Raw genomic sequence first — 24394 nt, 5'->3', positions numbered from 1 at the left:
CCACTCACACTTTTTGTCTCTCTCTCTTTCTCTCTCTCAAAAATAAACAAACATTAAAAAAAAACTTAAGGTAGTTTGTTAACTGTAAAATATCCTTCAAAAATAATGGCGTATTTATAATTTTAACTCAAATCTCAAACCTAGCAAAAATCTCCAATGCCATATGTTAAATTTTTTTGACATAGCTTCTTTTTTTTTTATCTCATTTGTTTTTACTGCTACTAAATGCAACAACCCATGTATTCAAGTCAGTAGGTAGCTCTAATTTTTTACTCTGAGTAGTCTCTATCTTTCTTGTCACAGACTAGTATTCTGGAAAACAAAAATGTCTTCCTGCTTGAGTAAAATCTTCTGGGAATTAGAAATAAAGGCTTGCCTTTCCAGTTTTCCAAGTGGACAGAACATTTCCCACATAGTCGGTCAAAATAAGTTGCTAAGAGGTAGTTCAGTGTACAAAATGATTAAGACACAACACGTGGAGGCATAATGCATGGATTCTACTCCTACTGACACTTGTGTTCTCGGACAGGTTCCTTAACAACTCTGTGCCTCTGTTTCTGTCTCTGAAAATGCAGATAAGAACACCTACACCATTGGTTTTTGCAAGGATTAAATGAATTACATTTTAAAGTGTTTAGAACAGTGCCTGGTGCATAGTAAGCAATCAATAAAGGAAAATTATACTAATCATTATTGGTGCTTTTAATTAGATGTTTCATTGTACTAGTTAATATTATTTTGGTCACACACTCCTGATTTCCTATATCAACAATTTATTGTGAAGTGTTACGAATTTTTAGTTCTATGCTAGAAACTAGAAATGTTAATAGACATCTAATTTTATATATTTAAGCACACTATTTTTCTACAATGGTACCCCTCCCAAGAGAAGATATTTATGGTGATCTTATTTTTGCTTTTCCAGATGTAGTTACTCCAAATGGCTTGAGTGTTAAGAAATTTTCAGCAGTACATGAGTTTCAAAATCTACATGCCACGTACAAGGCCAGGATCCAAGATTTTGTTCGAGGTCATTTCTATGGGTATGCTTTTCTTTATTTAAAAAAAAAAAAAAAAGCACGGGGGCACCTGGGTGGCTCAGTCAGTTGGGTGCCTGACTTTGGCTCAGGTCATGGATGGATTCGAGCCTTGTGTCAGGCTCTGTGCTGACAGTATGGAGCCTGGAGCCTGCTTCAGATTCTTGTTTCACTCTCTCTCTCTCTCTGCCCCTCCCCACTCACCCTCTGTCTCTCTCTCAAAAATAAATGAACATTTAAAAAATTTTTTAAAAAATAGCACATGTTTTAGGGACCTATGACATAGAGAAAACAAGATTGTTATAGTAAATGTTTACCTTTCTCAGTCCCATTAAATTTTAACAGAATTCATTTGTACATTTTGTTGCTGTTGTCTTATTTTATTTGAAACTGTTTTGTTTTGTTTTAGTCATCTGGACTTTGACCTTGAAAAGACTTTGTTCCTTTTCATTGCTGGGAGATACGAGTTTTCAAACAAAGGAGCTGACATCTTCCTAGAAGCCTTATCCAGGTTAAATTTCCTGCTGAGGGTAAGAACACCCTAGGTGGTACACCATGTACTACTTTTATAACAGGACTTCCTTCTGTGAGAAGTAAAGAACTTTCTGGTTTCTTAGGATGTTTTCAAGAGAATACATGATTTTGATTACTTAAAATGACAACCTTATTCTAAAAATGACTCTGGTCTTTCAATTTGCTTATTGGGATTGCTACATTGTTCACTTGTGTATTTACCTGATCAGATATTTTTTAAAGAGAGCCACAAGCTTATGGTGTTATGTTTTAAGATGACATTGTAACATTCCTTCTCATGTTTCAAGAGTTAATCGATTGAAAGATAAATATGAGGAAATCAAGCAAACGCAGAACAAAATTTGCAATTTTTAAAACCAAAAAAGTCTTTAATGGAAGATGTGGCTTGGTATATGACACCAATAGGCTTCCTAATATTGAACTTGCTATTAGAACTCGTTATCTCATCCGATTGCCATCTTCCCCCAACCTAAGAAGGCCTTCAGAGGAACATGTACCATGCACAGCTGGCAACCAAGCCTTTGCTCTCTGTACAACTGGGCAGACACACACAAATGCTTTTCCTCTCCCTACTCATCTGCCATGCCTCCCCCTGAGATTAAGAGTCTTGAATTGTGAAACTAGGAGATGTCCCACTACAGGGACACATGAAGGGTGTGTCCCATTACAGGGACACACATTCCACTTCAATGTGGAATCATTTTTATTTTTTTTGCTCAGGAAGGTGAGACTTAATATAGGTTCCCAGTTAATCCAGCAATAAAACTTGTGCCAGTAGAAGCAGCTATACAAAATGGTATCATGTAAAAGCTAGTGATGAAAGTTACTGGCTTATATTCTAATTCTATAATGTAGAAATATAGAATAAATAAGAGTACGCTATAGATGATGGGTGTAGAATTTCAATCTTACTGAGATACCAAGACAATCTAAACTTTACTGAGCTCTGAACCACTGTCCAGTTAATTTTTTTTCTTGCACATAGATATGTTTTTGCCTTAGAGCAGATATTGTACTAAGTATCCTAAAAGATTTCCTGATACCACATTAATAAGGAAGTAATACAATAATAAAGACCAGATGGATTTTTCTAGAATAGGCTGGAATAATCTTATTCCATAATATTCCTAGTATGTATCTATTCAACAAGCTTTATAGATGGAGTCAAGGCTATATCAAACATATATCATGTTTAGGGACATTATTAATCAATTTATCTATACATTTATTTAACAGTCACTTTAAATATATATATATACACACATATATATGTGTGTATAATAAATAAATATATATTTAATATTTTATTGTCAGGTTAGCTAACATACAGGGTATACATTGTAGTCTTGGCTTCAGGAATAGATTCCCATGATTCATCACTTACATACAACACCCAGTGCTCATCCCAACAAGGGTCCTTCTCAATACCTATCACCTGTTTTCCCTGCCCCCCCCAATCCCCCACCCCCATCAACCCTCAGTTTATTGTCTGTATTTAAGAGTCTCTTATGGTTTGCCTCCCTCTCTGTTTGTAACTTCTTTTTCCTTCCCTTCCCCTATGGTCTTCTGTTAAGTTTCTCAAATTCCACATATGACTAAAACATATGATATCCATCTTTTTCTGACTGACTTATTTCACTTAGCATAATATTCTCCAATTCCATCAGCATTGTTGCAAATGGCAAGATTTCATTCCTTTTCACTGCTGAGTAGTATTCCATTGTGTGTGTGTGTGTGTGTGTGTGTGTGTGTGTGTGTGTATACATATATATATATGCCACATCTGCCTTATACATTCATCAGTTGATGAATTTGGGCTCTTTCCATTATTTGGCTATTGATAGCACTGCTATAAACATTGGGGTACATGTACCCCTACAAATCAGGAATGATAAATTCCTAGAAGTGCTATTTCTGTGTCGTAGGGTAATTCTATTTTTAATTTTTTGAGGAAACTCCACACTATTTTCCACAGTGGCTGCATAAATGTGTGTGTGTGTGTGTGTGTGTGTGTGTGTGTGTGTGTGTGTATGTTTAACGTTTATTTATTTATTTTGAGAGAGAGAAAGAGAGAGTGCAAGCAGGGGAGGGGCAGAGAGAGGGAATCCCAAGCAGGCTCTGCACTGTCAATGTAGAGCCCAATGTGGGGCTTGAAGTCATGAACTCCAAGATCATGACCCCAGCCAAAATCAAGAGTGGGACACTTAACCGACTAGGCCCCCAGATGCTCCTAATAGTCACTTTATTTTTAAGTGTGAAGAAAAAGCCAATTGCTATTTTAGACATCAAAGATAATTATAATACTTGGAGAAATTGAAAGAAAGCATTCTTTCAGATAGTACATTTATTCTTCTCTAATACAGTGGCTATTCCTGGAGTGAGTTTCCTATTCTATGACTTCTGTAGATTTTTTTTTAATGTTTATTTGTTTTTGAGAGAGAGACAGACAGAGCACAAGCTGGAGAGGGGTAGAGAAAGATGGAGACACAGAATCACAGAATTCGAAACAGGCTCCAGGCTCTGAGCTGTCAGCACAGAGCCTGGTGCAGGGCACAAGCATGAGATCATGACCTGAGCTGAAGTCGGACGCTTAACCAACTGAGCCACCCAGGTGCCCCTCCTATGACTTTTTTTAACCCCAGAAAAGCACTGTAATTATCAATAGCAATTGCTCTATATTTTAGCTGGTTAATGAAAATATTTTATGTGTGAATATTCAAATTGTTAGTAAATCTTGACTGAAAGCCCAAATAAAATAATATTTCAGAGTCAGCTTCAGGAAAGTGGGTATAATTTCTCTGTCAATCATAAATAAATATTCCTTTTATCTAAAGATAATGTAAAACACTATTTTTTTTTTTTAAGTTTAAGGTCCATCTGTTGATGTTTTCTTTTATCTGTGGTAGTTGACTGGTTGTGTTTCCTAATCCCTCATTAGATGCATAAAAGTGACGTCACAGTGGTGGTGTTTTTCATTATGCCTGCCAAGACAAACAATTTCAATGTGGAAACCCTGAAAGGCCAGGCAGTGCGGAAACAACTATGGTAATCTCATGTCCTATAAATGTTCTCAAGCAATAAGTGTAGAGATTTTTTTTAACATGCATAATTTCTGATACATCTTTTTGGACTGTTGTGTTTTTTTTTTCCCTTAATATTATTATAGCACAAATGCTACTCACTTCTCATTAGGCTATTATGTCAGATTAGGGAATGCCTATTGGACTATGTTACTATAAAAGCTTTGGAATGAACCACTGTGGAAGGATAAAACCTCTGTAGAAATCTTTACTATTTTTTTAGACTTTTTTTTTTAACATTTATTTATTTTTGAGACACAGACAGAAACAGAGCATGAGCAGAAGAGGGGCAGACAGAGAGGGAGACACAGAATCCGAAGCAGGCTCCAGGCCCTGAGCTGTCAGCACAGAGCCCAATGCAGGGCTTGAACCCATGAACTGTTATATCATGACCTGAGCTGAGGTTGGACACTCAACCGAGCCACCCAGGCGGCCCTAGAAATCTTTAAAGATGGGTTGAACTTAAAAAAAAAAAAAATTCTTGTGAAAATTTAAAAATGAATGCCGAAGAGATTAGTATAATGACACCCTACATGCCCATAGCCCAGATTCAACAATTATCACAAAATCTCCCCATCTTGTTACATCTGTACTTCCAGCCACACCCCCTCCCTGCCCTCGCCTGAAGCAAAAAAATGTGAAGCTCTGTGGGCCGCTCAGTGCAGTTCTGCTGCCTCAGCTCTGGAGGTTTTAATTCAACTAGACTGGCAACCAGGAAAAACAATAGAAGAGCTTGTACCAAAGGACCTGTAATTTCAAAAAATACACTGACAAAAACATCAGCATGGCCATAGCAAAAAAAGATTACAAATTGTGACACTGTTTAAATTATAAATCTTTCAATTTATACAGGGACATTGCACATTCCGTGAAGGAAAAATTTGGAAAGAAACTCTATGATGCATTATTAAGGTAGGTGCTGGGAATCCCGACCACTTCAAACATTTTAGGGCTCCACTGTTCAAATTTAACAATTTACACTATAATGTGTTTCCTTTGTTCCAATATAAAGGAATTAGTAGACTTTGAATACGTATTATGTCATGTGAACAGGTTTTGTTTTCTCTTTCATCTGGCAAATAGTTATAAACAAGATGTACAAATGAGAACATATTTACATAAATAAATAGGTTCTAATTCAATGGAAGAGTCATTAAGGATTATATGTCAATGTGAAATGGAGGGAGATTTCACAAGATGTTTGAGTCAAAAAATACATTGACTTTATATATTAAATACTCATATTTACTCACATATTAAAATATTTATTAACATTAAGTAATGTTAATTAATCTATATTTACTTTATGAATGATAAACATTAAATACATAATGAAATAAATTAAATATATAAATTTATAAAATAAAATCTAAATAATCAAATCAAATTAAAATGTATTATAAAATAATAATATATATAAAATATTTGGATTTTATTATAATATGAAGAGAAAGCTGTGTTATCTTCTGATCGATGGTAGCAGGCATGAATCATTTCCTTTTACCAGTAAAAATATTAACTCATAGATGGACAGTTATGGCCACTTTGGAACATGGTACTCAAGACTAGGCTAAATATGATGAAAATGTCTTTTTCATGGTCAACATTAATGTTTAAAAATTTTCATTTTCTTTTATGCTATCAAAATTGTTCTTTTATTTTTCTTCATGCTTTAGGAATTTGTCTATAAGCTTCATCAGGAAACCATATGTTTTTATATTTATATTTATATAAAACTGTGTTTTATATTTACTTTTGAAGTGCTTGGAACAGAGTCTGACACATAGGAAACATTGAATTAGTGCCAGTTATTTTTATTTTTGTTATTAACATGGTTTTCCTCACAGAGGAGAAATTCCTGACATGAACAATATTTTGGATCGAGATGATGTAACAGTTATGAAAAGAGCCATCTTTTCAACTCAGGTAACAAGGACAAGAGTGCCCATCACTTCCTGAGATTGTTAAAATCAATTTAGATCAATATTTGAATTTATTGGAATGGGCTAGTTTGGGAAATGTTTAAGCGTAAGAGCTAGAAAAGTCATTTTTTATGCATTCACCTAAATAACAACTTTGCTTGTTTTATGGGTGCTTTTCAGGGCTCTTTTGAACATTTTCATGGAATGTATCTTGTATCCACTTAAAAAACTTGTTTGGAATGAATATATCCATTTGAAAAACTGTATATATTGCAATGACGATAAAATCATCCCTAAAATTTTCAAAAAGCAGAGCATTTTGAGTCATGATAGAGAAACGGTGACTGTTTCTCAGTTGAGTGAACTTATTGCAAAAAATGGAAGCTAGGTGTCACATCTTGTCACAGTAGTGAGGCATCAGGAACCATCAGAGGTCAGCCCTGCTAGGAAGGATCCAGGAAAGGCATCCATCTTGAGTCAAGATTTCAGGACACCTTCATTCTAAATAAATCCTGAAAGTAGTCAAGAAGTCTAGGCCTTTCACATAGTGGCTGCAGGTGAAAAACAAAGGTATCATAATATCTGAAGGAAGTTCTTCAACCCATTACCCTCCTCTGAAACACACAAAACTTAGTCATCATCATTACTGTCATTTCAGCAGACTGAAGGCTGATGATGTGTTGCCAATGACCTATTGTTGAAATTAGTCACACTCATTCTTTCCACAACTGACATTTTCTTTCCTCTATGACTTCAGCGACAGTCTTTGCCTCCAGTGACCACTCACAACATGATTGATGACTCCACTGATCCCATCCTCAGCACCATTAGACGGATCGGACTTTTCAACAACCGCACAGACAGAGTCAAGGTACAACTAATTGTTTACATAGGGCATTTCAAAATGACATAGAATATATTTTTGAGAGTTTATTAGAAGCCTCCTGTGTTTGTTTTGACACCTATCAGAACTATTTCAGATGATATTTCTTTAAAAAAATTTTTTTTCATTTCGTTTCATCTATTTTTGAGAGAGAGAGAGAGAGCATGAGCAGGGGAGGGGCAGAGAGAGAGGGAGACAGAATCTGAAACAGGCTCCAGGCTCTGAGTTGTCAGCCCAGAGCCTGGCAAAGGGCTCGAATTAGGGAACAGGGAGACCATGACCCGAGCTGAAGCTGGATGCTTAACCAACTGAGCCACCCAGGCACCCCTCAGATAATATTTCTAAAAAAATAATTGTATTTCCTGTCTTGGGTGATTAAAATATAATGACTATTTTAGTATCATTCTTAACGTTGTACAAGACTGGCAGTAAGAATGAGGAAATTGCCTCATTTTTAATGATACAAATATAATCTAAGAATTACTTTAATTAGTGAATCTCTGAGATGAGCATGACTTTTCTTTGTTTCTTCCTGATAAAGTTCAACTTTAAAGGGATAATACGAGAAGCTTCCGGTTTCAGAGAGTGTGGCTAATGATATTTTTATAGAATTTTCTATAGACCAAGTCATTCTTTTTGACCGTTGAGTTTCTACAATGATTAAGCACAGTGTTCATTGCATGAATAAGACCTGGTTTCTGCCACTGTGGAGCTTAGTCTATAGGACGTTTACCGAGGGCCAAATATGTTCCAGGTACAGTGCTTGGTGCAGGGCACAATGGTGAACATGTAAACGATAGTTGCTGATCCCTACTCAACCCATTCACCAGTATTCCAGATGAAGTTGTCATAAGCTTTTACCAATCTTTTCAAAAGTCTCACTTCTTCTTTCTTTCACCTTATCAGGTGAACAGAGAATGCAATGAGATCTAAATTCCTTCAGTACCCCTCAAATATAAATCTTGACCTATTATTATTTCTTTTCCTTTAGGTTCTGAGGGTGTTCTGGGATCTCATTACCCTGTTAGTCCTCCCTTATGCTCCAGGTTTACTAGCTCCTTCCCTTGCTGTCATTCCTTAAATATTCTCACATTAATAAGCAAACAAGCTTTGCCTTAACCTGGTCTCCTCTTGATGTTTTTAAATGTTTCTGTCTTTTCCACACTTCTCTGCAAAATTTCTTGGAAAAAAAAATAGTCCATTTGTATATTCATTCCTCATCTCGCATTCACTCCTTGGTACAAGCATGAGTGGGTGTGGCAGAGGGAGACAAGTTAAGGAAGCCCCACCAAGTACAGCTGAAAGATGATAAGGGCCCTTTACAAAGGCCATGCCGGAAGTGCTGGAGAGGACGAAACAATGGTGGTTGCCTACAGAAAAGATCACACTTAGTGACCCATGGTCATTGGGAAGGAAAAAGAGGGTGAAGGCAAGGATGATAGCTTCATTATTTAATCAATACTTTCTAAAATCTAAGGAAAGGCATTATCAGAAGCTTGCTTGAGGGTCAGGTCGCATCATGAATTGAGTTCTGTTTTTGATAGATTGAGTCTGAGTTACATGTGAGCTATTCAAGTGGAGATGTTTCGTGTGTACTTAGAAAACAGAGTCTAGGTTTAGAAGGGAGCTATCAGTGCAGGGGCAGTAGAGGATACCGGGGAATGCCAAACCTGCTGTGCTGGAAGACCAGCTTGAGTGAGCAGAGAAAAGTGTTGACCCAAGAAAACTTCAAGATTTAAGAGATTAGAGGAAAAGTCCGTGGACAAAAGGAGCAAGAGTTAGAAGAGGAAAAGTATCTCAGAAATTAAGTCAGGAGGAATTTTCATGATAGTAGATAGTAACAGCTCATAGTGCAGAATTAAATGATAGAAGCTGTTTATAAAATATCCCATGCGGTGTTACCCATCCAATTTAAACACATTCTGCACACACACACACACACACACACACACACTCATGCAAAATATGTGCTATAGAATTATGGGTGACTTATTTTTTCATTTGTGTTTCTGCATTTCCAAAATTTTTACCTGTAGCACACATCACATAATAGGTAGGCTACAAATTTTTCCCTGAAAATGCAGGGATGTATCTCCCAAGGGTGCACCATCCTTTACGTTTTTCAGCACGATTGGATCTGCAGAAACATACCTTACTTCAGAGTGTATCAGCACTAATTTGACCTCGTTTTCATGTAATTAGACTGGTCCTTCTCAAGTCCCCCCCCCCCCACCTTAAAAAGGAAATAGTGGCAGAAGGAAAACTTATGAATTTCTTTTCAGCTTTACAGAACTTTGTATGTCACACTTATATTTAAATCTGTGGTTCTTCCCCTGAGGACTTGTTGGGTGCCTGGCACATGATATGTATAGTAAATGCAGATGGCACAGGAAGCATGGAACCATGGCTGTGGTTCATGCTTCCTTTGCTCTTGGGAAGACTGAGCCTGGAAGTCTCTTGAAATTAAGAGCTCTGAACAAAGTATGCTTTGCTGACCTGTGTTGTTGTTTTTTTAAGTATGGTAGAAGTGAAGCAATTTCTCAGGAATGGACAAGTACATATTTCTTAAGTATGTCAAATGCTTTCCTAACTCTGTGTCTTTGTTTTTGTTATTCTCTCTTTCTCAAGTGCCCTAACTTCAGCCGCTCTAACAATTCCTTTGGGATCCAACCTAGAAGTCATCTCTTCCTTTATTTGTTCTTAACATGCATTCATCTTCTCCAAATAGAACAATTGCCTCCTTATGTGCATCCTCAAGATGATTTCTATCTACTGCAAATTAGGAATCATCACACTGAATTATTTGTATTTTTAAAATATTTATGTCCATTCCTCCAGTGAGACTGGGAGTTCTTTGAGGCAGCGATTATGTCTCATATGAATTTTCTCAGTTTTCATTCTCTGAGAGGCAGACACCAAGACAGGATTAGATGTGGAAACACTTGTTGTTGAAAATGCCTGTGAAGGATAAAGAGGTTGAAGGCAAAGGCAGGCAGGGAGGGGTAGTCAGACAGGTGGAGAGAGCAGGGAGGAAGGATGAGGAGTAAAGACCCACAGACTGCAGCCCAGTTGTAAAAATTGCTCAACCTTTTTTTTTTTTTACAGAAAGGAAAGTCAAATGTCATTAACAAAAACTAGAATTAATAAAAATTCACAAATAAATGAAAAATATGCACACATAGCAGCACTATGTAGTGACTCATGAGGGGGAAAAACAGACCATTAACATGGCTGGTCAGTTAGGGGAAGGAAACACACACGCGCGCACTCACACACACAGAGGCACATGCACTCCTGTGCCCACACACAAAAATAGTTTTCAACAGTACAATCTATAGCTAACACAGATTCAGAATTATTTTACAGTGCTTCCTTTCTTAATACAAAAGATGCCCATGTGAGGTGTGTGCGCACACACGCGTGTGTGATTGTGGTTTACTGTTGACTTATTTAAAATATGATGTGTTACTACATATGTCTTTTCCCTGTTTCTAAACCTTTCCTTTATGTTTTACTTTGACGAGTTTTGTTCACCTACCAGTTTCAGGTTGGTAGGCAGATGGGTGCCTTGCGACAATTTTAATAGGGATTCCTATTCACAGTAGGGATTTTTCCAAACAAATGTCACCCATTTAAAAAGTCATTGGTTGGGCAGAAATGAGTTGGCCCTTGTCCCCACCTCTGCCAAGTCTATAGGCTAAGAGCAACTGCTGTAGTTTCTCCACAGGGGAGGCAGTTGGGGCTGTCAATCAAGATTAAAGTGGCTTTAATCTCTGCCACTTAATCAGTTTGTAAAATGACATAATGGACTTCAGTCTTCTCATCTGTGAAACGGTGGTCAAATAAACCCACACTCACAGAACTGTTGTGAGGATTAAATAAATGATGGATGTTGCCTTTAATGTAGTACCTGGTGCATAATAATGCAGTATAAATGTTAGCTTTGATCTGTACTTAGCCCTATACTAGCAAATCCTGGTACTCAATGACTCTTAGAAAAGAGGTGTAAACAGTTTGATGAGAGTAGAGAATGAAGGACTTATCTTTGCCTGGAGGACTTGATAACGTTTTATAAAATGGATGACCTGTGAGCTAGATCTTGATTGAGGAGCCAGCTGGAGTTTATCATGCCGGTATCAGTCGATCATGAAGATAACAGGCAGAGGAAGTAGATGAAGAGGCCCAGAGATATAAAAGCACATGGCTTATGTAGAGTGAATGGGGAAGGAAGTTTGTCTCATACAAATTATGTTTATACAGTTACACTCATGAATCTTTTGAGACATTCATTGATTATTATCATAAAGCAAACACTGACACAAGAAATAAAAGAATAACTCCTTCATAACAATATACACTCAAAGCACTGAGATGGATTTGGGTCAATTCAGAATCAGGTATTTTATTTTATGAATGGTATCCTTTAAAAGCTTAACACTAACCTTAAAAGCTTAACTAATGTAAGTGCATATTTGATCATCTGAATATTTATAGAACTCTATTGAGTGATTCTTAACCCTCAGAGTACAATGATGAGCTCTCCATATGACTGTGGCCATTTGATTCAGGAAGTGTTGCAGATTATTTTGAATTTGAATTTATCATCAATTCTGTCTCGGCAGTGTGTGTAGTGGGGAAACCCCACAGTGCAGATTCCAGGTCTTGACCCTGTGCCACCACTCAGTGAAAGTAAATTAACTTCCTGGGATCTTGATTCCCTCACAGGATAAATATGGTCAGGCAACGTTTTGGTTTTTATTTGTTTTTTCCCTACTGATCCAAGGCCTGCTGTGAGTCAGGTTCTCTGCTAGGGGCTTTTGTACACAGGATCTCATTTAATCCTCCCTATGACCTTGGGCTGACCTCAAACATCCTTTCCTCTGCCCTGGGCCCTTGTAATTGGCTGTTTAGGGCCCACAGCAGCTCTTATTTTAGTTGTGCTGTTATTCTGTTTGGCTGGAAACAAAACGAATGAGCCATGATGTTTTCATGTTCCAAAATGGTCTTTGGAGAGTACAAATTTTCCTAGGCTTCCAAATGCCAAAGTAGACACAATGAGTTTTGAATCCCTGTTTGCTGATATTTGCCAGGAGTACAGTGGGCTGCCCATTTGATGACTGCCTGGACACAGTCAGTATCTGTGTTTTTGTTGCCTTTCCTACTGCAGTACTTTGCACATGATAGGAACTCAGGTCTTGCTTTATGGAGGAAAACATTTTACCTATTTTTACTTTGCTGTTTGTGTCAATTTTGGATGTTTTACCATTTTATTTTTTAAGTTTAACCTATCTCCTGTTTATGGATCTTCTGCAATATAACTAATGTATATAATTTATTTCTAATGTTCATAATTTATTTCTAAAATTAGGGTAATATCGGGTGCCTGGGTGGCTCAGTCGGTTAAGTGGCCGACGACTGATTTCGGCTCAGGTCATGATCTCACGGTTCATGAGTTTGAGCACCACACTGGGCTCCACTCTGACAGTGCAGAGCCTGCTTGGGATTCTCTCCTTCTGCCCCTCTCCCACTCGTTCTCACTCCCCCCACCCGCCCCTTTCTCTCAAAATAAATAAATAAATAAACTTTAAAATAAAATAAAATAAAATTAGGGTAATGAGAATATCATGATTCTGCTAGGATTAAGTGAAGTGATATATGAAAACATTATTTATAATATAGAACATATTATATAACTGTTATTGTTCTTATATATCTAAATTAGGGTTTTTCTTGAAAGTAATCTCTTTGGAAAAATATAGAAAAATTTATCTTTGGAAAAATATATACTTATTCTTATATTATATTATGTATATATGTATGTATATTATGTATATATGCAATATAAACAATATATATTTATATGTATATTATAATATATACACATTATAAGCATATATATTATAAGCATATACATAAGCATATATATGTTATATATTATATTATATATATGTTTGCATATGATGTATATGATGTATATATACACAATATAAATACTATAATATATAGTATATGAATTTTATATATATAATTATAATCCCAATACTTTAAAATCAGATTTTATTTTCTAAATTTTTTTCTTTTTTTTAAAGTGTATTTACTTATTTTAAGAGAGAGAGAAAGAGCACAAGTTGGGGAGGGGCAGAGAGAGAGAGAATCCCAAGCAGTCTCTGCACTGTCAGCTTGGAGCCAGATGTGCAACTCAAACTCATGAACTGTGAGATCATGACCTGAGTTGAAGTCAAGAGTCGGACACTCAACCAGCTGAGCCACCCAGGTGCCCTCAGATTCTATTTATTTTTAATAACTACTTAACTATGGGGAGAAACTAACAAATTACCTAATAATGATTCAAGAAAAATGTTAATAAATAGGAGAAATAGCAGAATTCTTTCATCCAAGTGACCAGTTAAGTAGCTTTTCTATTCATAGCTTTCTAATGATAGCCATTGTCTCCCTTGTCCCTGCCTTTGCATAACATTACAGGCAGCATAGTCCCAGTAGTGGCTCATACCAGCCCACAAGAGCCAATTGCTAAATTTTCAGAAATTTTGTGAGCCAGTTTTAAAAACAGATATTTTAAAAAATTAAATTATATCAACTGGGGCCTGGGTGGCTCAGTCGGTTGAGTGTCTGACTTTGGCTCAGGTCATGATCTCACTGTCCATGAGTTCAGGCTCCGTGTCGGACTCTGTGCTGACAGCTCTGAGCCTGGAGCCTGCTTCAGATTCCGTGTCTCCCTCTCTCTCTGCCCCTCCCCCACTCATGCTCTGTCTCTCTCTCTCTCTCTCTCTCTCTCTCTCTCTCTGTCAAAAATAAATAAATATCTAAAAATAAAATTAAAAAAAATTTTATTTAAAAAATGTTAATCAAAAACTTAAATTGTATCAACTTAAAATATAAATCAATTATATTAAAATGAAAGGTAATGCTCAAAAAACATCACATACTTATTGTTTACTACATTCTATGATTACCTATGCACTTGAAGTTATTTATGGCTATTGTGCCCACACGGTGGAAATATTCTATAAGGACGTGCTACTGCCCTTCCTATTTCTGGTTCAGTGACATCACATTGATAACTTGGAACTGGCCATGGTGGGAGTCTCTAGAGAGTGAAGACAGTGAACACTACCCATCATGGCTTGATTAATTGTGTCTCGATTGTCTAAACTTAAGAAAGGGATAAAGTATTAACAATGCAGATTAAGCTTAAAAGGATTGTGTTTAGGAGCGTCTGCGTGGCTCAGTTGGTTAAGCAGCCGACTTAGGCTCAGGTCATGGTCTCACAGTTCATGGGTTCAAGCCCCACATCGGGCTCTGTGCTGACAGCCTGGAGCCTGCTTCCCATTTTGTTTCTCCCTCTCTCTCTGCCCCTCCCCCACTCATGCTGTCTCTCTCTCTCTCTCTCTCTCCCTCTCTCTCTGTCATAAATAAATAAACTTAAAAATTAAAAAAAAAAGGGGGGTTGTGTCTATGGTTGTTACACAAAATTGTGAGTGGCACAAAAACATGAGGAGATATTTTTCCAGTATTCAAAGGCTAATGTCCAACTCAGGGAAGAAGTCACTCATGTCACCAATGAACCTATGAAGTTCTGACATTTATCTCACGTCAGAACTACTACGTTCAGGCATTGAAACCATGTACTAGTTCTGAATACAAGATTTTGGCCAAAGTCAACAAAAGCATTTGGGAGTATTTAATCATCTAGAATTTATAATAAGGAGTACATTACATATATATTTAACAGACTATTCTTTAGATAAGTTTTAGGTTCACAGCAAAGTTGAGCCGAAAGTACAGAAAGCTCCCATGTACTCCTTCCCTGGGAACATATGTAGCCTTCCCCACTATCAATATCTCCAACCACAATGGTATATCTGTTACAATTGGTGAACCTATACTGACACATTATTACCTACCAAGATCCATAGTTTACATTGTTTGTACCTTCTGTGAGTTTTGATAAATGTATGACATGTGTCCATCATTACAAAATCATACAGAATAGTTTCACTGTCCTAAAAATCTTCTGTGCTCTGCCTATTCAACCCTGCCCCCATTTGAGCACTGATCTTTTTATTGTCTCCATAGTTTTGCCTTTTCCAGAATGTCATATAGTTGGATTCAAACAATATTTAACCTTTTCAGATTGGCTTTTTTTCACTTAGTAAAATACATTTTTTTTTTCCATGTACATTTTTCTTCATTGCTTGCTAGCATTTCTTTTTAGTGCTGAAAAATATTCCATTGTTTGGATGTACTGCAGTTTATTCACTCACCTATTAAAGGATATTTTAACGGCTCCCATGTTTTATCAATTATGAATAAAGCTGATACAAACATCTGTGTGTAGGTTTTTGTGTGTACATTTTTTTATTATTTGGAAATTGTATGCTATACATCTTTTATATCAGTAAAATGTGTAGTAAATTTATGTACAAATATATACTTATATTTTGATTTTTCATTCTTAAACATTTACCTGGACACCACTGCTTTAAAAGACCATGGTAAACACTTTGGACTTTACTCTGAGTGAAATGGGAAGCCACTGAAGGATTTTGAGCAGAGGAGGGGTTGGCATTTTTAAAGGTTCCCTCTAGTCGTTGTACTGAGTAGACACCTTGCCAGAATAGAAACAGGGAGATGGATTAGGAGGTGATTACCTCGAGGTGAGAGGATTGTGATTTGGGTGAAGGCTTCTAGTCTGATCTAATTTAGATTAGATTCCTAGTATCTCTGTCTCTTAGCTCTGTTACTCTGGGCTAACTCATGCCTGGGGCAATGGAGAATGGCCTATTACATAGCTCTCCTCTTTCCTGCCTGAGGTAGGAGCAATTGAGAAATAAGACAACAGTCAGCCACTAGAAAACAAAATAAAATCTTTATTGTTGGGATGCCTGGTTCACTCAGTTGGTAGAGCATGTGATTCTTGATCTCAGGGTTGTAAGTTTGAGCCCCATGTTGGGTGTAGAGATTACTTGGAAATAAAGTCTTAAAACAATACCCTTATTGTCAACGAAATCTGGGTTGAAGGATGTAGTTCAGCATGAGAACAAAAACGGGCACATTTTTCCTCCAATCTAGGCCTTGGAACCTGAGGGAAAGTAGGTCCACAGACTAGATACACAGAATGGAGAGAGAGAGAAATGCACCCACACTTTTTTCTTTTTCTTTTTACTCCTCTCTCTCTCTCTCTCTCCCTCTCTCTCTCTCTCTCTCTCTCTCTCTCTCTCCCTGAATCTAGAACACAAGGATTCTACAGTATCAGAATACCAAACGGTAGATTTTTTGCTTTAATTTCTTCTATTCTTTTTTTCTCATTAGAATTTTCCCTTTTTTAGGTGATTTTGCACCCAGAGTTCCTATCCTCCACCAGCCCCTTATTACCCATGGATTATGAAGAGTTTGTTCGAGGTTGTCATCTAGGAGTTTTTCCTTCATACTATGAACCATGGGGTTATACTCCAGGTATATGGCTTGTATAGATTGGGGAATGTTTTAAATTTTATTAATATTTTATGCATATAGATATAATATTCAAAGCTGATATGTAACTCCACTAAGGTTAAATTATAATAATACATTATATTACAAAGAAAAAGAATGTTTTATAAAGATTACATGTTATTGAGTTATCTCTACCAGTCCCACTATCCATGTGAAGGAGAAATTGACTACAAGTAAATTTAATATGAAAAACAATGGTCCAGCAAAAGTAGTCTCTAAACTTATTTCAAAGTGGGTTTTTTAAAAATTAACGGATGTATTTAATTTTTAATAGGGAACACATTCACATAGTTAAAGAAATAAATAAAATAAGAAGGTGTACATTGAAAAGTTTTCTTCATACCCTTGTCATTCAAAAATGAGGTACTTTTAAGATAAAATGCCAATTCAGTGGTAGGTATTATGACCAGTGACATCCTTCCATTCAGGCCCTTTTACCTCTTCATCCTCCTTTTGTTCTTTTCTCTCTAGTGGTGGATTCTTGGATCCACTATCTGTTTTCCATTTTTGTCCCTTATGAGCATGGTTGTCATTGGTATCAAGAGCACTCAATTTGTATTTGTACAGAAATGCCTATTAAAAAGGAAACAAGTACTTTACATATATGACAATGGAAAGAATGTAACACTAACTTTTCCTTCTCACATTGGCAATCAGAGATTTTCCTTTTTATTTAAATATAATTCCATTTAGAATTTTAAAAGAAAAGGTTCAGAAAATGTTTTTACAAATAATTAATACATTTTGCTTCCTGATCTCAATGTCATCATTGCCCAACTAAGAGGCGGCAGCAGTCAAGGTTAGGGAGATCATAGGTTGAATTATGTAGAGGAAGAATTTTTCTAATCTTTGTATTCTGATCCCAGAATTTCAATATAGATTTTAAAATTCTATATAGGGGATACCTGGGTGGCACAGTCAGTTAAGTCTACGACTTTGGCTCAGGTCATGATCTTGCGGTTCGTGAGTTCAAGCCACACATCCGGCTCTCTGCTGTCACTACAAAGCCCACTTTGGATCCTCTGTCTCCCTCTCTCTCTGCCCCTCCCCCACTCGTTCTCTCTCTCTGTCTCTCTCTCTCTCTCAAATAAATAGACATCTAGAAGGAAAAAGAATAAAATTCTATATAAATAGGATCTTACTTTACAACAAGAGCAACATGAAGTCTCTGCGTCTTTTGACATAAGGCCCTATTCTATCATTTTAAGTTCCACCAAGAATAATTTGCCAGCAGCTGTAAAAACATGAAAACTTTTGGGGGAAAATAGATAAAAGACTATCTCCTCCTGAAATATGGCACAGAAAAGTTATTGATCTAACTCCTCCAGCTATCACTCTTGTAGTTCTAAAAATTGTTATAGGTATCAGTTCACTTTTGTAAAGATGACATCTCCTTATGAAATGCCCACATGTCATCTTAAATTGTTTATAATAGAGCGTCTATCCTTTAAGATACATCAAATGCACATTTTACTGGTGGACTTAACATTTTGTTATTGACTTTTGTTCCTTTTATTTCTAGGAAGTAACATACTTTATTATCAAGGAAGTTTCAAAAATAAAGAAGCACAAAATCAAAGCATGAATGACTGAGGGATATGGGAAGTCATTTATGTTGGGTAAAGAGAATGTTCTATAAATTACAGAGGACTTTCCACCAAATGTCATTTTATAGGACAAAGATAAACTTAACCCAAATGATAGAGGAGATACATCTAGTGTTTTAAGATAAAGGCCACCAAAGGTGTTATAAAAGATAAGTAGATAGGAAAATAAGGTTGAGAAATACTCCATAGTAAATGAGTCATTCTCTGTTTTGAATTACCCAAAGAAAGTTGGCCACCCTTCACCTAACCTATAGTTACAGGAATAACAATATCTCTTCTGTGGTGTAAGTTTGGTGTTAGCATGTTAGATAACTCTATTTGTTTTAGAATAACTTTTTATCTGATACTAAGTTTAACATACTCCAGAAAGTATTCATTTAAGTCTGTGTTTTGTGTTTTGAGAAAATCTAATGAATATTAGCACATGCTCCATTAAATTCATTCAATGAACATATACTAAGGTTATGGGTACCTGGTATTTCAATACATGTGTGTTAATGAGTATTTAATAAAAATAAGGTTCAGTGAACTTGTGTGGAATTGTAGGCAAAATTCCTTATACATATATGCATAAGAATTTTTCTGGGAAGGAAGTCCAGGTTTGCATTAGATTCTTGTATGAGTCAATAATCCCTGTCTCATTTTCTCCTCCACCAACCCCTCTCCACCAAATTAGGAAACCACATCTCTCTAGAGGAAATACTTGCAGAGCAGAAGAGAAGGAAGGCCACTGTCTAAATTGTATTACTTCTTGAACAGTGGGGAAATCTTTTTTTTTAACCCCAAACTACCAGTCAACCAAGAGTAATTCCATAAACAAATGTAAATTCCTTGTTAAAAATGAAGACATCCTTGTGAGAAGTAACATTTCTTTTTCTAAAAACGTTTATTTATTCATTCTGAGAGAGAGAGAAAGAGAGGGTGTCTGCGAGCGGGGGAGGGACAGGGAGAGAGAGTTGTCAGTGCAGACCCTGACATGGGCCTCTGTCCCAGGAACTGTGAGATCATATCCTGAGGCGCTCAACTGACTGAGCCACCCAGGCACCCTGAGAAGTAATACTTCTTTAAAAACAAACAAGAAAACCAAAACCAAACCAAAACAAAACAAAAACCATATCTGCTATTTTATGAAAAACAAGTTTTGACTAGAAGGTGAGAGAGGACTAGGTTCAGGGACCACTTGGAAAAGGGGAGGGATCTGTGGCATGGCAGATTAATTTAATAGGAGGAGGTGCTCATGTCCAAAGTCTATTTACTGACACCACAAACTCACCACTTACTTTGAGACATGGCTTAGAATGGAGCAAAAAACAAAACCAGCTGGAATGAGAGAGGCAGCATAGAGTAGCAGTTCCAAACAAGAGCCCTGGAGCTGAGCGCCTGCCTTCAAATCCCAGCTCTACCCCATTCCCTGGCTTTATGACATTGGGCAAATTATTTAACCTCAATTTCTTCATCTGTAAGATGGAGATAATGACAGTCTCACTTCACATGGTTGTTGAGAAGATTAAATGAGTTAATACATGTAAAGAGCTCAATACTGTGCCTGGTACAAAATAAACATCACTATTACTAGGCAGACTTGGGCTTTTGACCCCTCTGCGTGCATTAGAGGATATAGGGACTGGTCTGAAGCCAAGCGTTTGTCTATTTCCCCGGCAGCTGAATGTACGGTGATGGGTATCCCCAGTGTGACAACAAACCTGTCCGGCTTTGGCTGTTTCATGCAGGAGCACGTGGCTGATCCTACTGCCTACGGTGGGTGAGGTTTTTCATCATTCACCCAACACAGGGAGAAGTGACCTCTAGCCAAACAAAGCACAGGGTCTTTATGGAGCCTAACTCTAAAGCTATCCTGATGATTAAAGTAATGTTTATACTTCTTGTTTAATTAAAAGTAGATTTAATTATGTGGTTCACAGAAAACATAAAAATGCTGTTAATATTAAATATATGGTCCAAAAGACAAACCATAAAAGGCATGCTAAACTTGGACAAGTCTGGCCCTTTTATCTTTTTATTTTCTGAACTGGTTTGGCCCTTTACTATCTAGAAGTGACATTACAGTAACCATGGCCTTAGAGTATGTAGATTGGTCAGTGTCATTATTTTTTTTTAATTTTTTTTTTAACATTTATTTATTTTTGAGACAGAGAGAGAGCATGAACAGGGGAGGGTCAGAGAAAGAGGGAAACACAGAATCTGAAACAGGCTCCAGGCTCTGAGCTGTCAGCACAGAGCCCGACGCGGGGCTCGAACCCACAGACTGTGAGATCATGATCTGAGCCGAGTTGGACGCTCAACCGACTGAGCCACCCAGGCGCCCCAGTGTCATTATTTTAAGGGTCTGTGCCAAGTTAGCAAAATTCACTTAAATTGTTTAAGATGGCGGGAGAATTTGCATACCACCATCTCTGTGTCCATGTTGCCCAGCAGCAAGAAAGGGAGAGGGGATAGATTGCCCACACATTGCCAATTTCCTGGCCTCCTACCCTTGCATTGTCACGGTTCTCTTTCCTCAGGCTACAGCTGTGGTTCTCAGCCAGTGGTGCATGGTGGGAACACCAAGGGGCCTAAAAAAAATCACTGACACCCAGGTCTCACCCCAGAGATTCTGGTTAGTGAGGAGTCCTGGGGAGAATCCCTGATCAGGGTTTTCCTCTGCTGCCAAATTTTTTAACAAGATCCATTGTGTTGGCTGTGTGTTGGTGACAGTGGTGAACCATTAGGAGGAGATCACGGGAGAAATACAGTCTTGGAAGGGGAAAGATGAAACAGGCAGTGGGGGCTGTCAGGGAGTGGGTAATGCATGTGGCAGTCTGAGATAGAATGTAAGGAATGGGAGAAGAAATATTCCAAGGTTAGCCCTACGTTTATCTGTGCTTTGGTTTTTGTGCCCCTCAGGCATTTACATTGTTGACAGGCGGTTCCAGTCTCCAGATGATTCCTGCAATCAGCTGACTCAGTTTCTCTATGGATTTTGCAAACAGTCCCGCCGCCAGAGAATTATTCAGAGAAACCGAACTGAGAGGCTCTCCGATCTTCTGGATTGGAGATACTTGGGCAGAGTAAGCAAGTCTGTGATCAAGAGAGCCACTTTAAAAATCCCACTGAACTATAAAAATCGAGATTCTTGTCATAATCTACAAAGTCAACTTAGTACCATCATTGTTAAAATCTCCAGTAATGTTTTCACGTACTTTTTTACTTACTATAAACTCGCAAACTCCTAACTTCAAATCTTCATATTTAGTTTGAGCTTGTAACAGCAAATCCATCAGGAGCTAGCTGTGATCTTACCAGTTACTCTATTGTCAGTGCTTAACTTGATGCATTACAGGTATTGGTTCATGAATATGAGGAAAACATCTAAAGAAACATTTGTATCTTGTTTGGCTCTAAGCCATAACGTGACCATATGCCTCAAATACAGTGGGAATGGGAATAACTTTGTTTTTCAAATCACAAGTACAGAAAATACCTCCTTTCAATTATGTAATAGGTTTGTAAGTACCCAGAGGTCTATATATCTTAGCACTGGATGATTTAATAAAGAATGAGTTGACTTTGCCTTCACATAATAGATCTGTTTAGATATCGCTAAACTCTCCCTGAAAAATGATAGATGCTCCATTTGCAGACTGTCTACACATGCTAATGACAGTGCCTTACAATCCTGGGTGATTAATTGTACTGTCTGCATTTTGGAATAAAACCAGAATGATAAGGCTATTGCAAGTTATGTTTCTTACCTAAGGTCTGAAGCAGAATTTAAGTCCAGTTTGTCTGATTATTCAGACCCCACCTTTTCCCCATGTTATACTGCTTTTCTGTGGAATGAAGCCAGTGTTTTCAGTCCCCTTAGTGCTCAATTCAGAGTTTTCAGTAAGGTCAGTATGGCTTTTCCCTCCACCATTTGTTTTAAGTTTATTTATTTATTAGAGAGAGAGAGAGAGAGAGAGGGAGAGAGAATCCCAAGCAGGCTCTGTGCTGTCAACGTGGAGCCCAATGCAGGACTTGAACCCATGAACTGTGAGATCATGACCTGAGCTGAAACCAAGAGTCTGATGCTCAACTGACTGAGCCATCCAGGTGCCCCTCTCTCCAACTTTTTGTAGTATTTCTTTACCTATTCACTGGAAAATAATAAAACTATAAACTCATTTTTTTCTGTTTTTAAATTTAGGGTGAATAGGTTTTACCACTTTATTTTTTTTTAATTTTTTAACGTTTTTATTTATTTTTGAGACAGAGAGAAAGCGTGAACAGGGGAGGGGCAGAGAGAGGGGAGACACAGAATCTGAAACAGGCTCCAGGCTCTGAGCGGTCAGCACAGAGCCCGACGCGGGGCTCGAACTCATGGACCGTAAGATCATGACCTGAGCCGAAGTTGGACGCTTAACCGACCGAGCCACCCAGGCGCCCTGGTTTTACCACTTTAAAAATGGATTTTATAACTAGGAGAATAAGATTTTACATAATAACTTAGTTACTGAAATATATAATTTTTTAAACCTGTGAATTGGTTTTCTATCACAGTATTATCAACATGCCAGGTACCTGACATTAAGCAGAGCTTTTCCAGATAAATTCCATATGGAACCTACATCACCACCAACGGTAAGTGTTTTATGTATTGTGGATTTGTTTTGAAAGCTAAATTTCTTATGTATGGTAAGTCCTACCAATACCTTTGAATTTAGAAGTAGTTAAATACACAAACTATTACACTTTTTTCATAATTTTGCCCTAAAGCAAAGAATAGAGGAACCAGCAGATCAGACCAAGTCAAAGCCCTTGATTCAGAGTTAGCCTTATGCAGATGGGCAGACAGTCAACTAATTCATGTTGTTGGAGAAGCACCCCCACATTAAAACTCTCCCTGCTTTAGTGCTTGAAACTGCTTTGTTAGACCCCCATTCTCTTGAGAGTTACTGAGACATGAACTGCCCTGCCTTCATAGCCAGTGAACTCGCTATCCAAGGAAATGTTGAGATACGGGTGACTACTTGGCAAGAGAAAGAGTGAATTCAGGAACCACAGGAGGAGTTGGATTAGATGAGTATTCATGTACCAGTCAGCAGTGCCCCCAGGAGTCTTCTTCTGAAGTTCACTTAGATATCTATATTCATGAGACCAGCATAGGCTACTTGCCACCATATTCTCTTAGAAGGATATAAGATAGGAAACACAGCTTGAAGTAGGGCAGCATCAGACATTTCTCTTCAGTGGGATTCATTCTTACAGCCGTCTACATAGCAGTCCAAAAATTACACTTCTTTGCCACCCTATCCACCAGGTAAAAGCTTAGGTGTAAAAAAGATGAAACCTATATTATTAGGTATGAGATCTATCTTAGCTTAGTAGTTTTATGCCTCCCCCTCCCCGCCCCCACCCAGGAGCCAATATCTCACAGCTTCCATGATCTCCACAAAGAATATGTACAGTTATAAGAGTCATCAAATTCAGGGATTCCCCAAAGCTATAATCCTTGTCAAGTATTTATAAATCCTCTGAGTTCAGATGTAATCTCCCAGTCAGGAGTCACTTTTACCATAATCAATTTTGCTTAATAATACAACTTATGGTCTACCTCCATCAGGTCTCAAGGGAAATGGATCTAAAAAGTTAACCCAAGGTAGAATTTGCCCATATGGAAAATGACAGGATTTTTAAAACCCTTCAGAATACAAATTCCAACTCTCATGTTCATGATTTTAACAGGGTTAATTGCTTAGCTTATTTAGAGGCAGTCACTCTACTTGATGGTAATTCACCTATATTCATCCATTTATTCAACGTATTCAATTAGTAA

At 37.4% G+C, this 24394-nt stretch overlaps 1 protein-coding gene across 1 annotated transcript in view; it reads left to right on the top strand.

The window, feature by feature from the left end:
* The window catches only part of GYS2 (glycogen synthase 2), a 56005-nt gene that overhangs the window by 23929 nt on the left and 7682 nt on the right, over positions 1 to 24394 (top strand). Inside the window, exons 6-15 of the mRNA XM_027035702.2 lie at positions 926 to 1043; positions 1447 to 1567; positions 4510 to 4616; positions 5504 to 5563; positions 6499 to 6577; positions 7331 to 7444; positions 16807 to 16933; positions 20242 to 20337; positions 21484 to 21647; positions 23119 to 23199. Coding sequence (XP_026891503.1) covers positions 926 to 1043; positions 1447 to 1567; positions 4510 to 4616; positions 5504 to 5563; positions 6499 to 6577; positions 7331 to 7444; positions 16807 to 16933; positions 20242 to 20337; positions 21484 to 21647; positions 23119 to 23199 — 1067 coding nt within the window. The remainder of the gene's footprint in view (positions 1 to 925; positions 1044 to 1446; positions 1568 to 4509; positions 4617 to 5503; positions 5564 to 6498; positions 6578 to 7330; positions 7445 to 16806; positions 16934 to 20241; positions 20338 to 21483; positions 21648 to 23118; positions 23200 to 24394) is intronic.

This window comes from Acinonyx jubatus, chromosome B4, assembly GCF_027475565.1.
Source record: "Acinonyx jubatus isolate Ajub_Pintada_27869175 chromosome B4, VMU_Ajub_asm_v1.0, whole genome shotgun sequence".
Lineage (NCBI taxonomy): Eukaryota > Metazoa > Chordata > Mammalia > Carnivora > Felidae > Acinonyx > Acinonyx jubatus.
This window is presented reverse-complemented; position numbering and strand designations above follow the sequence as displayed.